The 17728-nt window shown below is 40.9% G+C and overlaps 1 protein-coding gene across 6 annotated transcripts in view; it reads left to right on the forward strand.

Annotated features, from left to right (window-relative positions):
* LOC142388621 (unconventional myosin-Ic-like) overlaps nucleotides 1-17728 on the forward strand; it is a 49856-nt gene that overhangs the window by 16255 nt on the left and 15873 nt on the right. For 3 of the 6 annotated variants that reach the window (XM_075474087.1, XM_075474086.1, XM_075474091.1), the window contains 3 exons: nucleotides 15125-15280; nucleotides 15517-15632; nucleotides 17391-17589. In XM_075474087.1, coding sequence (XP_075330202.1) covers nucleotides 15125-15280; nucleotides 15517-15632; nucleotides 17391-17589 — 471 coding nt within the window. Of the gene's footprint in view, nucleotides 1-2226; nucleotides 2341-7490; nucleotides 7670-8527; nucleotides 8687-15124; nucleotides 15281-15516; nucleotides 15633-17390; nucleotides 17590-17728 lie in introns of those variants that run through there. The other 3 variants (XM_075474092.1, XM_075474089.1, XM_075474088.1) reach the window with 3 other exon arrangements.

The raw sequence follows: 17728 nt of genomic DNA on the forward strand, positions 1-17728 counted from the left end.
CAGATTGAGCTGGTGGGCCATGGAGAATGTGGCAGTTCAAAATAGAAAAGAGGAGAAGCAGGAGTGATTTACATTGTGTTGTGGGAGTGATAGTTGAAGCGGTTTCTTCTCTACAAGTCACTACCTGCCCTGTTGACCGTTGCAGCAAAATCTGTGTGTGATTTTTATTTTTCAACCTGTTTATCTTCATAAGGGCCAGTCCTGGCTATTACAACTATACACTATGGTCTGTAAATTTAAAGGCATTGAGTTGAAATCCGGTTGAATTCCAGTGTACTTGTAAAGACTGACAAGGAGAGCTAATCATTAACCAGAGATAGATCTCAGTTGATAAGATACCAGTCCTCTTGACTTCACACCAGTAGGCTAATGCAAAACAGCGGTTTATTCTTTTAATATGCAGAGAATAGTATCATAGAAGGCCAACCAAACCGCACTCATGGATTTGATTAGCTTCTCTTTTCCTCCGAGGTTCAACTTTCAGTCAGTGTTTATGATGGACATGTTTGTGTCAGCAGCGCCACGTAAAAGCCTGCATGTGTCCCTTGGTTGATGTCAGCTGTGGACCCTGCTCTTAATGCATTCATGTGTGCATACACAGCCTCTCCATGAAGCCTCGTGCCACGCCTAGGTGACACTGATAACGGCAGCTGCAACAACCACCAAGTGGTGATGGTGTTAGCTAAAGCTCTTACTAGTGATTTGGATGGAAACATTCTCCTTCCATTCACACAGAAACCCTCTCTGCCGGATCTCTGTCTCAGTTCTCTTTAGGGTTTTGCTTTTATGACAGACATCAGAGACATTAGGGAAATGCCTGCATGACCAAAGAGCTGCAACAGTGGAAAAGTAGGTGTGTCTCTGTGCGAAGGACATAGAGTGCCTCCATAAAGGGTGTGTGTGAAATGTTAAAAAAAAAAAAAAAAATGCTCAGTTTCTCATATTAACTTATTTTCAAACCTGCTCTTTTCTTTTGTTACTTCATTGTACATTGGCAACATTCCACAGTGCTATGGTCTGGTACACATGGACACACACACACTAACACACCCACTGTGATGATTCACTTAACCCACACCAGTGAGGCCACGAGAGAGTGGTATACTAAGTAGATAGAGGCAGAGAGAGAAACAGGAACAGCTTGAATGTTTTTGCCCCCTGGGAAACCCCTTGTGTCAAACTAGTGCTAGCCTCCCTTTGGCTGACAGACCTCCATTTATATTTAAAAAAAACACACACATTGACTTACTATGTTTGCAGGGACTCTTCACTGACATGATGCCTAAATGTTATCTTGACTTTAAACTAGTTCTGCCCCTCAAACAATTCTTTGCATATTTTGGGTTTTAAACCCACAGGTACAGTGGGCTCCAGGTTTCAAACCCCACAAGGATAGCAAAACAAGCATTTGCACATTCGCCCTCATTAAATAACACTCAGCCTTCACTCTTAGACACTTTCACCATCTGTAACCAACTTCCTGCTTCTCATCCTCTTTTTATAATTCATACTTCTCTATCATCGTATCACTCTTCAGCCCTCTTTTCTCTGGTTCCTGACTCTCGTTTCCCGCCCACATGGCTTACATTCTTTTGCTCTGACATCACAGCTGCCCTGCATTGATTTTTTTTCAGTCTTGCTCTCTTTGGTTCCGTGCCTCCTTTGTCAGCCCTGGATCACTCACTGCCTTCCATCGTGCTATTAGACAGTATTTCTGTAATCTTTTGTAATGAGCCATCCAGATTGGGTGGGATCACAGCTGAAGAACCTGAATTTTACATAGATCATAATTCTTTACAACGGTTTTCAGGAGACTGTGTTTATCTTTACCTTAAAGTTGAAATGGCACACAGAAAAAGGAAAGTAAGACGAGGAGCATGGCTGAGAGGGAAAGTAAAAGATTGAAGGTGGGGCATGATGAAGAAAGAACAGTCTTGCTAATGTGAAAGTCTTGTTTATTTGGGTGCATATTGGTTGGTGGAGTAACAGTCTTACAGTGACTAAAAGCAGACATGTAATGGTTTAAATGTGCATGTGAATAAGTTTTGGGTTTTCACATTCTATCATTTGTTGACAGTGAGTTGGGGTTTGACTCTGCTCTGGCTTTTGTCTTGCAGATTGCATTGGTGGGTCTATAAAACTTAAAAGACAGGGTGAAAGACTATGTATTATTTGCTTTTTAATTTAATTTTTTTTTTTATTACTTATATTGGTACCAACTACAAGATTTGCTCCGTTGAGGTGGATGAAACTGGAATATGAAGGGAAAAAGCCAAGCCTGCCTGAATGCAACGACACTGACACGAGCAGAGAAACACATGGAAGAAGTCTGAACTCACAGTGAGTGTGTTTGCACTTGGTGTAAAATGTGCACACAACAATTTTTTTTGCTTGGAGGGAGGCTTAAAGTTGCCAAACCTTTCCCCCTTAGTTGAGTTGACTCATGGTACATTTCTCCTTCTTGTAATGTATTTCATTGAGTGCTGCTCTCAAGTGCAATGGGGAGTTCTGGGGGGATCACCTGACAATCTCTCATCTCATAACAGCTTGCTTTACCAGCAAGACAAATTCCCTCAATTTCGGTGTGTTCCTTTAACAGACGTTTAACAGTCAGCTGAGGAGTGCAGGCGTATTGCTCTTGGTTGGAAGCCAGCTATAACATCATTGTGCCCACTGGGACTGAGGTTTCAGATGGCCCTGTAAGGGAGACGGGTGGGGTCACCATATAGACTGTATGTGGTTCTGATGGAGGACGTTACTGTAGAGGAGTGTTTGTGTTGTTGATCTGAAATGTAAAAATCCATCTTCTCATTTGACCATGTTAGCAGCACAAACATGATCTTCTTAATCTTGCTGCTCAAACATTGTTGTTGATTTTCAGACCTACCTCCCTGAGATCAGACCTGATTTTGGTTAATGGTGCTATTTAGCAACAATGAGGATCCCAAGTCATATTATTGACATCTTTGCCTAGTATCTATCAACATTCTTACTGTGTAGGAGTCATGATGTTGAAACCTCTACAGCTTGGCTTGAAAAGTGCTGTGCAACCTCACAGTCCAGGGTGTGCTAAGCATAATGTGATGCAATAGTACAACACTGACAGTGAGCTCACCCCACTCACAGAGTGCTGTGACTGCATGAATGTAACAAAAATAGATAATACTGTAATAATAGTACAGAAAATACAATTCTATTAAATTATTAACTGGTTTGAAAAAAAAGGATGATGCATATTTGATGTTTGTGTGTTGCATGCCTCGTGACACAGCTTTTGATTTTGTGTACAAAAGCTATCCCAGCAGAGAGCTTGGCCTGGTTCAACTGAGCACATCCAGGATGCTGCGTACGCAATGCAGTCGTGGGATGACATCTCTGTCAGTTACACTTGAGTTGATTTGTGTTGTGACCCCCACCCCTTCAAGGTTGAATGACTAAGTCAAAGAGACTTAAGTAACTTAACAAGGTGAGGGAAAATTACTCACCGGAAACATACTCTTGCTGCATTAGCACCTAAAAGGACAATCAAGCTGATGTGTGTTCTTCAGGTAACAGATAAGCAGTAAAGTGCAGTGTGGGGTTAGCTTCTCATGGCAGATGACTGTGTACTGTATAATGCTGCATGGCTACACATTCCCAAGCTTATTTCTGGATTCAATGGGCAATGCAAAGAGTGGAAAATTTCTATTTATATCCAAGATAATTTAGAGCAAACTTTGGTGGAGAGGAAATGCGAGAGGAAAGAAGAATTTAAGTGGAGGGGTGCGGGGGAGGGAGAGGCGGTGAGCTCGAGGAGAAAGCCAAGCTCCAATTTGTGATTTCCCATGAAGTCGAGATCACGTGCATTTGCCCGAAAGCCGTTGCTGGGAATTTGTGTGTGTGTGTGTTTTTTTTTTTAATTCCCATGTCCAAAACAACATGATGTTTGATTTGGTGTTTTCCCTAAAACTGACAAATCAACACTGGCTTTGCTCGAAGAAGCAAGGAAGGACACACACAAACACACACATAAAGAGCTTGGTAAACCCTGCAATGATTAACCCTGCAGTGATCACAGTTTGGAATGAATAGGATGCACCTGCCATGGTGCTGTGTTTGAAAAGTCCCACCCATCATCAAACTGCAGGCATAAAGCAGTGTTTGTATTGTTTCCATGGATTTTTGTCCCACATAATGCTTTTATGTCACATCATTTGTCCTAAAGGAGATAGTGAATATGTTGTATATGTGTGTGGGAGAGCAGGGGCCATCAGGTAGAATTTAGGCTGAGATCCAAGTGAAGTGCGGCGTCAGTGTGGATAAGAAACAGGACGGGTTAAAGTGTGACGGCTGAGTCAAGATACTGCCCCTCCTCCCTCCAGCTCAGCACAGACATGCTGCCTCAGCATGAACCTGCAGACACATAAAACACACACACAAAGTGAAGCACACACCTTTACAGTCCCCACACTTGCCAGAAGTGGTTTGAGTCAGAGGCATTTAGCTCGCATGAAGAAATGAATGGATGTAGTGACATGCTGGCCTGGGTGTTAAAGACAGCTGAGACCCTGTATCTTCTCTTGTATCTTTGGCTGCTTCCTGCTGTCTGTCCAGTGAGTTCTGACTGTGCTGAGAGTGAAACACACTGATGGGGAGAGAGTGAGAGCGTCTGGAAAACCTCACTGAGATTTTGGGTGGAGGAATTAAAGACGGCAAGTTTAATCTGTAATGCAGACACTAGTGACTCAAGTAGGAAGTGTGTGTTTTCTCTTAATACCACTGAGCATACAGGTAGTGGTTATTTCCTGGCACTGACCACGTTTTAAAACCCTTAGTTTAAAGTCACGAGGTGACCAGCAGAGGGCAGTGTAAAGGAGAGCGTGTAAGTGTCCCCCAGTTGCACTCTTCTACTCTGCCCCTTTTCTCTTTGAAAAAAGTTGATTAGACCCATGTGTTGTTTCTAAATGACCAAACTTGGCCTTTGTGCTGCTGCAGCCTATTCCACTTGTGTTGATAATGTAATGGTGTACGCTGCTGTCAAGAACTGTGGGAGTGATTCAAAGTTAAGTTCTTTTGCTCCATTGACAAGTTTTGAAAAGAGCTTTTGTACCTCCTGAATCAGCCATGAAGAATCGTGTTGGGCAGTTTCAAGTAAAAGTAATTAGAGGAAAAGTCTGAATAACCTTGACAAAGACATCACCTTCACCAGAACTTCACCTGACTCAGGTGTAGAGACATGTGATATACAAAACAGTGTTAATTCTTTTGATTTCCAGGCGTATTCTCATAGATCCTCAGGAAGGGCGAGTCACCATAATGAGGACTATAAAACCTGGCTTTCCTACTGCTGCGCTTCTCTTTGAACTTGTTGCTTCCTCCAGTATCGACCAGAATGTTCCATTTATCCATCCCTCCTGTGTTTTTGCTACACTTATTTGTTGACAACTTAATCTTTTGAAAATGATTCTTCAGGAGATGTCTAATACCACATGAAAATCAAGCATTTAAAGAGAAATCCTTAAAACAAAACAAAAGATTACCAGTTGTTAATTTTAAGAAGTCATTCATGCTTGAGACTTGGTGTGAGGTGTTTTTTTGCTGATATGAGCTGAGCGAAGAGGCTTTCTCCTGCAACCCTTCCAAACAAGCCATCCTTGTTCAGTCTTTTTCTAATTGTACTGTCATGAACTTTAACATTTAACATGCTAACAGGCCTGTAGAGTCTGAGATGTAGCTCTTTGTTTTTTTTTTGCTTTTGAAATTGCTGGAATGTCCACTATTGGGAAGATTGACAGCTGTCTTGAATGTTTTCCACTTCTGAATAATCTTTCTCTCAGTGGAATGATGGACTCCAAATAGTTTGTAAATGGCCTTCTAAACCTCCCCAGATTGATGAGCAGCAGCAATTGCTTCTCTAAGATCATTGTGATGTCTTTCCTTCCTCCTTGGCATTGTGTTAACACGCACCTGCATGCTCCAGACCAGCAAACTTCTGCTTTTATAGAGGTGCTCACACCTACTGATGATCAGTCAATTGGTGCATTGATCAGCAGCACCTGGCTGCTACTTACCTTCTGCTTCTGTGTTTTTTCTTAGCTTTTGCTTGCCAATGATGGGTTGTTTCTTTCTCTGGTGTTGTATTTACCTCTTATTATGACCCGATGAATTATGACCCCAGGTGAATTTAGAAAATTTTGACCTGATACAATAAAAACTTAGAATTGTAAGTGTGTACTTTTTTTATTTCACATGCCTGTATTCCTACACAGAGAACAGGAGCGAGGGTGGAGGTGATGTGCTGATCTTATCACTGTGTTTTTTTTGTTTTTTTTTTACTCCTCACATCCTTCATTTGTTGGTGTATCTGCAGAGACAATAAACCACCACAAACTTCTACTGGGTCATAAAACAGAATTGAGTTGAATAACCTTTTTATCACTTTTTTTGCTTTTCCTTAATCAAAAAAAAAAAAACCTCTGCTTAGTCTGCAATTAAGCAGACATTTATTTTTATGCTCATGAACATGCTAAACTAACTAACAAAGAATTTTAAGACTTTGATCACCGTCAAACTTCTAACAAGCCCTTGATATCAGTGTATTAGACCAGCAAGTGTAGTGGAAACTTGTCTTGGTCTTTGTTCACAGCAACACACCCCGTGCCTGTAACATGTCAGTTGTTATTAGTGTTAACAAGCAGATGCATTAGACTGCTGAGGCCTTTGATCTGCAATGGCCGGCTGTGTCTGTGTGTTTGCGTGTGTGTGTGTGTGTGTGTGTGTGTGTGTGTGTGTGTGTGTGTGTATATACCACACTGGTCTGGAGTCATTACTCTATAATGATACTGGGTTAATGATGGTAAGCCCTCGTGTATCACTGCATACATGTATGTGTGAGTGTGTGTTTAATGTATGTCAGGTAGATGCATCAAGAAATCTATTTATGAGAGGGCCTCTCCGGGTTTTGTTTCAGCTTGTAAATCTGAGAGGAGAGAAGGGAGTGAAGGAAGAGAAAAGCAAGGAGGAGGGAAGGAAAAGAAAAATCAAAGGCTTGAATGGCTAATTTTTATTGACTTGCTCTGTATTTACCTTTTTAAGAGTTTCCCTTTTTAACACAATCACATGCAAACACACACTCTTTACCTCTGTGGACCCAGGGCAAATACATCCTTTCTTATTCCAGAGGTGTTGTGTTTGAGATGAGTGTGTGTGTGTGTGTGTGTGTGTGTGTGTGTGTGCACAATATCTCTTGTTACATTTCTTTTCTTTTAAAGGCTAAAAAAAAAACGGACAACTAAGTTTCTTAAGTGAGTTAGAATGAAAGAGCTTGTTGGATTGAGGAAGGGGCAACTGGGGAAAAAAGGCACTGAAAGAAAAGGGGAAGGAGGGGGGTTGTGTGTCACCCAGCAGAGAAACTGTTTCCTCTGATGGGAGGGAGAAGAAAACTGGGTGAACGGGTGGCGAGTAAGAGAGTTAGAGTGAAGTGTGAGCAGCAGTAAGAGGAGAAGCTATGGCAGCTGGCTCTCAGTACGGAGGGGCGAGCTTCTAAAAACAAACTCTTGGCTAAATAGTGGTCGTGACGCAGCGCTGGAGGCCACATTCTTACAGCCGGAGTATCACAGCGGTGGGAGACAGAAAAGCCCTGTCCAAATTGCTGGAACGCAGGGCAGGAGCCATGAAGTACAGACCTGTGGTAAGACACCCAGACACATGGTCATCTTTGAGAAAAAGTTGACACATTTTTACGGTTCATTGTTACCTTAGAAGACAAGTTTGGACTTGCAGGTTTACTTTCAGGAGCAAGAGGTAAAATCTCTGGCATAGATTACTTTTGGTCAGGCTAGAGTTGCAGGGGTGGAGGGAGTTTTTGGGAGCCATTCTTCCAGTAATGAGTCCCCACGGTGGCATTCAGATTGCATAACAAACCTGAATGGTGCGTTCTTGAACTTGAAGGGCACAGGTGAAAGTGAAGTCCTGCAGTGTGGCTGGCTGTTCGCTCACCTGACATGTGTCTGATATATATTATACTTTTAGTCAGTCTCATCCTTGATCTCAGCATCCTCGCACATCTTGCCTCTGTATTTGTCACGTTGATGTTATTTCTGTTTGATATCTGCAAAGGTGTGTCCTCATCAGTGTGTTTGTGGGTGTGTGTTTGCACTGGCCTGGGGCGAGGCACTCACACACTGCTGTTGTGTAGCTGTGCTGCATTCTTTGGCATTCACTGAAATTAAGAGTGAGCATGTTAATGAAAAATCAGCTTTTTGGTATTTATAACTGCCGATTAATGGATTGTGGTTGATGGAGTTGTTTAGGAGAACCTCCATGTTTTGCACAAGCTTATGCACTGATAAGGATTTCATCCCCATCTCCAGAGTTTTTCATGCACTCAGCAGTGTGAGTGGAGGATAGATGACTGACACAAGTCAGAATGGTGCAATGCACGAAGAAATTCCTGACACAGTTCCTGACACAGACACAGTCATTGTTGCCCACAGGGCATTTGACTTGAACTCAGTAGGTAGTTTATGTTGGGCTTGTCTCACTCTGTTTAGACTTCCTGCTCTTATCACTTCTCAGCAAGAAGCAAGTCTCAGTTGCAATGAAGTAAAAAGCTTTTGAACTCCTCAGTAAACCAACTTATTCTACATGGATACTAATGACTTAAAAACTGCAAAGCTGTCTCTACATGGAGTATCGTTGGGGTCGGGTAAGTTAGTTAGCAGATTCTTGTGGACTGACTGATATATGGCTCGTAATTAATGGTCAAATGTAACTTGTAGAGTAAAAGCAAAAGCACTAACTTGTAACTCAAAAAGGGAAGGTAACAATTCTTGGAATTTTGAGTGTTCGGCGAGTAGAATTGAATTTTTACCTGAATGCTTTAAAAGAAGACATGTGCTGTCGTTTATCTGCCTGCTCAACACTGATAAATGAGCAGTAACCAGCCTCCACAAAGGTTTGTTATTAATAGTTTTAAGTGAGTTTCTGCTTTGGATTTTGCAGCAAATTGTGCTTTAAAAATAGGCTTCTTTTACGGTTGGGTAAGCCGATTTGAACACATTATATATGTTCTTTTAGTCTTGCAAAAAGATAGACATGTCACTGTCTGACAGAATGATAAAGAAAACAATAAAAATGTGATCCTTAAGACAGTCCAGATTGGTGACATTGTCCCTTTGCTAGCGATTGAAATGGATACACCGAGTACTCCAGCTGCAAGTTGTGTTATTCTGGCCCTCATGTCTTCAGGTGATTTATTTATTTATTTTTCAGCAGCTCGTCCCACCTGTCTGACTGCTCTGTAGAACAGTTTCACCATCGTTAGAGAGAAATAAACCTTATAAACATGCGTTGCCATGGTGATAATAATTCAAATGAGCAATGGGAGAATGCTTGCAGCATTGATGTACATTGTATAATTTGTTTTCAGTTTTACTTGCACAGACTTGTATAAACATGGAGTATGCTTTACCTTCATGTAGTTGGTCTTTAAATCTCAGTGAAAGTCAGGCTTTGACTAATAAGAACCCCCATGAACACATTAGTTTCCAGTTATCAACCACTTCCTTTGTTTAATAAAATCTGGGGTTGACCTGTGATCCCAACAAAGCTACCATAGCATTAATCAGCTCGGGCATAGCCTCTGGTGTCACACTTCATTATGGCTGTACTGTATTTTCACATGAGCCATGTTCATGATTCAAAATCGGATCAGTATTTCTTAGTTTCTACCAGCTAGTGTTGAACCAGATGAGGGAAGAGTAAAAATCTGTGCCAGATAAACAGATTCATAGCGGAAAAATGTAGAAAAATGGCAAAGCATTCTGTTGAAGCTAACTTAATCGCAACCACTTGTCCCACTCACTTGGTTGTCATAAAACTGTCACAAATCATGTGAAACAGACGTCTCTGACAGAAATGACTGCTCATAATCTCTCATTTTTTGCATGTGTAAGCAGGATCTTTTCCATGCACAAAAAATACGTTACATGCAGACTGACATACAGTTTGTAGCTTTGGTCTTCTAGAACTATTTAATCCAAAAATATTTTCATCCTTTCTATATATTGTTCTCTCCAGTAACATGACTTTACATTTGTTTTAAGGAAGTTCTTAAAGGGCCACTCAATAGATTTCGTTAAAAAATTTCAGGTTTATCATCTTCAGATCCTCTCACCCCGTGAGAGCATGTCTTCAGAGCTCTGAAAATATTGTTAAATACATGTTAAAGAGACATCTCTTTTTCTTAGCCTTCCTCTCCAGCGGAGGGATGCTTTATTTCTTGTTGTTTTATTGTTGTGCTTTTTATGTGAAACACTTTGGTCTACTTCAGTTGTTTTAAATGTGGTATATAAATAAAGGTGTATACAAAAGTAATCCAGTTTCCTATGGAAAATGTATGATCTGCTGTAGTCAGGGTTCGTACGGTCATGAAAAACCTGGAAAAGTTTTGAAATTTTAAAAATAAATTTCCAGGCCCTGGAAAAGTTATGGAAAAAAATATTTTGTTGAGAAGTTTTGGAAAAGTCATGGAATATATCTACAGTAGTGTTTAATCGATTATCTTAATAAAATTGATGCGCCGTAATAAAATGTAAATTGTCACGAGTTGTCTTGGGTGGAAATGTTTTCAAGCGCAGTCTAGCGTGATGCTGGGCGATGTTACAGTATGCCGGGGAAGTGTAGCTTTAATAATCTGTGGCTGTCAAAAGAAAGTTTCCAGCAATGAAGAGCCATAGTGCCAATGGAGAAAAAAACAGATGAAATAGTGTATGAACCCTGTGTAGTGTTTGCACAGCTCTTATCATAATGGTAATTGAAATAATAAATCAGTGCTGCTGGTGCTCATTTTTGATCATACTCATGTTAATCTGTCTCCTCTGATTCCCTCAAATGTATGGCAATGTCCACCATTTGATTTGGCCTAAAATTTAGGGCGTAACTATCTAGTGACTAACATTGCTCCTTCAGAAGGTCAGTGGTATTAACTCGTGTTGAGAAACAGCAGATTGTATATTTCAGCTGAACGTTTTTGATGATGAAGAAAGATGAAGATAAAACATCTGAAGCATCCACAGCCACAGCCACATTTTTAAATGTGGTTGCCATGGAAATACACTTTGAAATTCATCATAAATGTTCTAATGGATTTTAAACCTCGACCAAAAAGTGAATGCTTCTTGTCAGCAGGTATGCTCGTCTTTCAGATCGGGGCTCAGTATCTACCAACAAGTCACGAGACAGTGCAGTCGCCACCTGGATAATTATTTTCAGTGGAAATGCTGTCCGACTTGTCTTGTTTCAAGCCTGATTTTTTTATGTTTAGCTCTGTGATACGTCTCAAATTCTCATCCTTCTCCCTCCATGCTTCCATAATGTGCACTGTATGCCTCATGGAAAGCAGCAGCTGAGATGAGGTTTACATAAACGATGTGACATCTGAGCTGTGTGAGCATACGCAGGGCGATGTAAAGGTCAAGTAGAGTGTTGCTTTGTTCCCAGGCTGGCTGGATGCTCAAATCCGGCTGCTTTCTCCTCTTTTCTCTGCCTCTTTTAGATGCGGTCACTTGTTCAGTCTGTTATATCAGAATGAATAGAGGTCCTTTAAGGAGGAAAGGGTGCATAGGAATAAGAAGGATGTAATGTCAATTGTGTGTTTGGGTCGGGTACTGCGCCAAGGAGGTTCAGTTTCCCACATGTCAAACTTATAAATTAGCAAAGTTATACAAAAACTACCAACCCAATTCTTGTGAAACTTGGTCTTGTTTTAGCAAAAATTAACATTGGCATGCTGCTCTTGTTTGTGTTTATAACAGTTAGCTCTGAGGTCTCGGTCAGATTTCATACTGTTTACCTTCTTTTCTAACAGAGTTCCAGAATTAAGTCATATTTCTGCATACAGTGACAGCTTTAAAGAAAACAATTTACACTACTTGGATTAAAGTTATAAAAACAACTTGTATTACCTACTGTGTCTTAATACTCAAGTATTATGTAGCAGTGGGATGATGAGATTAAATGTCTTCTGACAAACTAGTTTATCCGAGTGGTTGATGGTGGTTGGCAAGATGACCAGGTCAGAGAAAAATCTAAGTTATTACAATTCATTACAGTCCATCCAGACATGTCAATCAAATCCACAGATGTCATTTTCAGTTTGGCACAATATAAAGAAATCATCAAGGGTTCAGTGTCTTAAACTATGAACATCTTTCCAAAGATATCTTCCTTGTCTGATAGATACTGAGATATTTCTGTCCAAATCAAAGCAGTCAATCCAACAACCAACAGTGTTGTCCAAAAAAACTCCTACAACACTGGTGTGGAGAGTTGTACCTCTTCCTCTGCTCTTCTCCAGCTAGCCTGGCTCCAAGCTGCTTTGTTTGCTGCACAAGATTTGGAAAACATGACGACATGTGGGAGCCGGGTAGGCACGTACTTTCTGTGTTCCTGAGACCGGGTGGAGGTCCATAGTGTGGCATAACCCTCAGGAAAGCCAAATAGTGAAATAAGCATTGGGAACAATGAAGTAATGGAGAGAGAGAGACTGAAACAAGGAGTAAAAGCGAATGAGAGACAAGGATGTATGGAAGAGGAAGAGGAGGGGAGATGTGGGGAAATGAGGCTCTGCTTTCTTTCCTCCCAGTCACCATAATATTTAAAGGTTTTTGTAATAAACCAGAAACACTGCAAGGTAAACGAAGGTCAGTTTTTTGCCTTTACAGTAACTTAACCCATTCGCAGATTAAATTTTCCTCATGTTTGGTCTGAACACCTGCAGTCTATCCCAGAAAAGTCTGCTGCTAGGTAGGAAGTTGGATTTCCAGCTGCAGTAACCACAGCATATTTGGATGAAGAAAACTGACTGGATCATTGAAGTAGTTGATAAGATAAACAAATCGTGATCAGCAGAAACTCCACTGAGATCTAAATACGACCATGCCTTTACGAACAGGTGAGAAGAGCAATGTGCAAATGTCGCAGCAATTACTGATAACAAAGACTCTGATCTTATGCCACACATACACACTGACAGCTGCAGTCACTTTGCTTTCTACAGACGTGTGAAACAGCAGGTCAGCAAAGCTCATGGCATCCAGGGAGAGCTGAGGAGTGGGAGAGACAGGGATGGATGACAGGGCTATGTTGCCACATTTACAAAAGTCACATGTGAACTCATCGTTGTATTAACATAAAACATTAATACCCAGAGGTGTGGACTCAAATCTCATGGTTTGTGACCAATAACTTTACTGTGTTCCAGTTGCAAGTTTGAAAACCAGGAGGATTTGCAACAAGCTATTGTTAGTAATGCCAGCTGATGATAAGACATTTTGCTGTATTTCAACAAACACCATGGCAGTATGTTTACACATAGAGGTTTGATATTAATCTTGGTATATGAAGTTTATTACTGCGATTGTCACAATTTTTTTTATGTGCAGCAATGTTGAAATTCAAGTTTGGATAAGTGTTCCAGCTGAAGTGTACTACCAGAAACTCATAAATTCGTTTTTGTCTATACGTTGGTGTTTTGCCATTCTTATGCCCTTGTGAGGACATGTGTCCAAACTCTCAGAGTCATTTTACAGCTTTAATTAAATAGTAAAAGGGGCCGTCGGTGAAAGCTTGAGTCAACATCAGAGTATAAAGTTGTGAGGTGAGTCAGCTCTAACAGCCTCCTTCCCAGCCAAAAACTTTCCTTTCTGAAAGGCTGTAAAGATAAATGTTGTTGGTTTCATTAAAGAGTACAAATGTAATTGGCTGATGTTTTTAGGTTAAGGAGCCTGCTGTTGTGTCACCTGTTTTCCTAAAGCTGTACTGTGGCTCATCCTCTTTTCTCCTCACACATGAAGCTCAATGGGACACTACAGCTCCTCTTTAGATGCAGGGATTTCACATGTTCCTGCATACTTGGGTGAAATTCACACAAGATGTTGTGCACGTTTGTCCCTGCCCAGCACTGAAAACACAAGCACTGCAGTGATTTAATGGTCTGGGTGTTGTGTTGTTGAGGTGTGGAATTTCAGGGAGTATTGTTAACTCTCCAGTAGTTTAAATGGAGTGATGGAGCAGGACTGGAGTCATAATCTATCATATCATCTGCTTGATTTTTTTCCTCCTCTTCATTATTTTCCCTCTTGACTCACCTGGCTCTAATTAATATGTTCTCTCCTCCCTGAAGCCTTCTGTATCTTACTCTATGTCTTTATTGTCATCTCCTCAGGGATAAGACTGCTGCACTGCCTAACATAACAACAACAGCTGCTGTACTTTTGTGTGTGTCTTTGCCCTGCCCTGTCCTCACACTGGCCTCCACCTCCTCTACCCTTTATCACTGCTGATAGATTTTTTTAGTTCTATCCAGCTCAGTACATCTTAAACATGGATGTCAGTAACATTTGCAGTCTCATGCACAAAACTCAAGCTTCTATTTTAGAACACGGCTTCCTGGGCAAACGCTTTGATGAGCTGAAACATGTAAGTGTTGCTGTCTGACTTCACCTCTGATACTAAATTTGTCATGTATATTTTTGAACATGTGGCTTGTTTCACTTTGGTTTAAGTGATACATTCGCTACACACACATACACATACAGGTGGTAAGATCTCTTAAAGTCTGTGGTAAAGGAAACTTTGGATGTTGTAAAAAAGATGTTGTTTTGTCGGTTGGATGAATTTGAGGTCTGCAAGTGGCTTTTAGACATGAAATAACTCTTCTCAGGAGTGCTATGAATGTCCTCTATTGTTGGGTGGAAAAAAACGAGGGAATCTTTTGGTAATACAAGTGATGTTTTCAGATTTCTTTTCCCCTGTTCTTTGTTTTATATTACTTTAAATGAAATGCCTTTGGGTTTGAGTCTTTCCAAACATAATGCCACCCTAATGGTGAGGTGCTGTTATTTAACTACTGTCGTGACAAATAAAGGACACCCTCCTTTAATTGGGATGTTTTACATATCAGGACATCATTTAAAAATCATTTGGTCCTTTTCAGCTTTATTATTGAAGAAAAAATAGATAAATAAATTATTTGTTTTTATAGAGGTGCTCACACTTTATGATAAGCAATTAATCAACATATGAGCTGTTACTCAACATTGGTTGTATCGTTGTTTCATTCGCCATCTTTGTCCTCTTCCAGGTGGTGGCTAGTGACGGGGTGCGGGCTATGATGGAGTCGGCCCTGACAGCCAGAGACCGCGTGGGCGTGCAGGACTTTGTCCTGCTGGAAAACTACACCAGTGAAGCAGCTTTCATAGAAAACCTGCGCAAACGCTTCAAAGAGAACCTCATCTATGTGAGTGAATGTCGTGAGGAGGGTTAAACGTGTTGACCTGTGCCCCCTGATTCTGGATTTATTGATTTATGCAGTTCATACTGACATTTGAGATTAACCCTGCTTTCTCTAAATGTACATTTTCATCATCAGGAAAAATCACATGAACATTGTTTTGTAGATTCGGGCTGATATAGAACTGTGACTCAGTGAGTCTGTTGGATGTAATGTGACAGTTATGTTTCCTTTTTTATCAGACTTACATCGGTTCAGTGCTGGTGTCAGTTAACCCATACAAAGACCTGGAGATCTACACCAAGAATCACATGGAACGATATCGCGGGGTCAACTTCTATGAGGTCTCACCACACATGTAGGTGCACAGCCTCTCTGGACCTCACAGAGTACAGCTCAGATACACATTCACTGCACAACTATTTGCACTTATAGGCTGATCAATATCCTCAAGTGATGTAGTTTCTGCCGGTGTTGGTTGAGTCTGAGGGTAGCAGCCAGAGGCTTGATGCGTCATTACAACATGCAACAGCCTCAAGCTCTGACTAAACCTTTAATAGTTGATTTGCACTGTGAGTAGAGTAGGAGTTTTTGACGGTGTTGTAGGAATACATTTCTAAATTAGTGAGATACTTTTCAAATTGGCCATCACAGCCACAGAAACGCATCAATGGTCAGGTGGGAGGAATTATTCACTGGTTGTACAGCTGGAACATGTTTTATTAATTGGCTCAAACACTGGATGTATCAATAATTGTTGGCATGTATGTTAACTTTTGCCTTGTGTGTTTTCTCCCTGGAATGACATAACTTTGTTCCAAATACTGTTACACTGCTCATAAGTGCATGGGAATATTTGCACTGTGTGCTGCTCTCACAGAGTCAGCCGTCTACAGAATGCTCACATGGTATGACTGCTATCTATCAGTCATATAGTCAGCAGGATGTCACTGCTACAGACAGAGTACGTGTTGGAAATGTTGCCACTGGAATGAACCCCCCAACACGCACGCACACACGCACACACACACACACACACACACACACACACACACACACACACACACACACACTACCACCACTACCACCTCTGTCCTCTTTACTTCAGCTCTTGAGAATGTGGCCATATGTTTTCTCTCCGTTTGAGTGGAAAGATATGTACTTTGGGAAAGTGAAGAGGGTGGATGGAGAGAAAACATGAGGAAGAGCTGGAAAGCAAGCAGATGATGGTACCAGGAGAAAGATGTCCTTCCTCGAGAGGGAATTCCTCTGAGCTAAACATGACCCTCTCAACCTCAACTATCAGACATGAATAGTACACACGCATACACAATGCTGTTACGATCAAGCTGCTGCTCTTTATCTTTCAGCAATTAGTCTGGTGTCAGAAATGTGTCCAAACACACTGAAACAACAAAGCTGGGGTGATAGTAGTGCAGGCCTGATGAATGATACTGCAACTAAAAGTAACTGTATTTCCCTCTAGCCTTTTTTGATTTATAACGAGACTCAAATATCTTAGCATGTACACACCCTCTGAGAGACACTATCATATGTCACATTCCAAACACAAGTTTTTCAAATTCCAAGAGCAACTTTATTTTTCATAGATCGTGACTTTAATTTTTTATTATTTTCACTGTTTTAAATGAAGCACATTACCTTTGACCTTATGTATTTAGTTATCTTTTTCTTTTTCTTTTTTTTACTGTTGAGTTCAAGGTTACTTCATGATTCTAATGTCTGAATTAGTATAAATTAATATTTTTTTTCTCCTGACTGCTTGGTTGTTGTACCATAAAACTAGTATCAAACTATTGATTGATACTATAATACAACTACGTTCAACAGTGCTACTGACCAGATTTCTAAATACAGACAGAAACACCTCTTAACCCATATCAGTGAAAAGTGAACATTAGAAGCATGAAGAAGGGAGGATTCACTGTGACAGCTGCATTAAAACAAGTCTTGCCTTAGATTTGCAAACCCTATTGAGCAGGTTTTTTTTTTTTTACATTGCTAGCCTTGCCCTTGCCAATCTATTTTTCTTTTCTGCACAAGACCTCATGTATAATGTGTTCAAATAGCACATGTGCTTCCACTATTTCTCCAGCTATGCAGTGTCAGACAACTCTTACCGTTCTATGAGGACGGAGAGGAAGGACCAGTGCATTCTGATATCTGGAGAGAGTGGTGCCGGCAAGACGGAGGCATCCAAGAAGATTCTGCAGTACTACGCTGTCACCTGTCCGGCCAGTGACCAGGTGCAGACCGTTAAAGACCGCCTGCTCCAGTCCAACCCTGTCCTGGAGGTGAGAAGACACATCTTTTTACCATCTGGTCCATTCTGAGAGAAAGCGTTCTGTTTGTTTCATGTCCTTTTGTTGACTTGTGGACTGACAATGGACTAAAAATCCATTCAAAGACCAACAAAACACCTGGATGATCTTT

Source organism: Odontesthes bonariensis, chromosome 9 (genome assembly GCF_027942865.1).
Source record: "Odontesthes bonariensis isolate fOdoBon6 chromosome 9, fOdoBon6.hap1, whole genome shotgun sequence".
Taxonomy (NCBI): Eukaryota; Metazoa; Chordata; class Actinopteri; order Atheriniformes; family Atherinopsidae; genus Odontesthes; species Odontesthes bonariensis.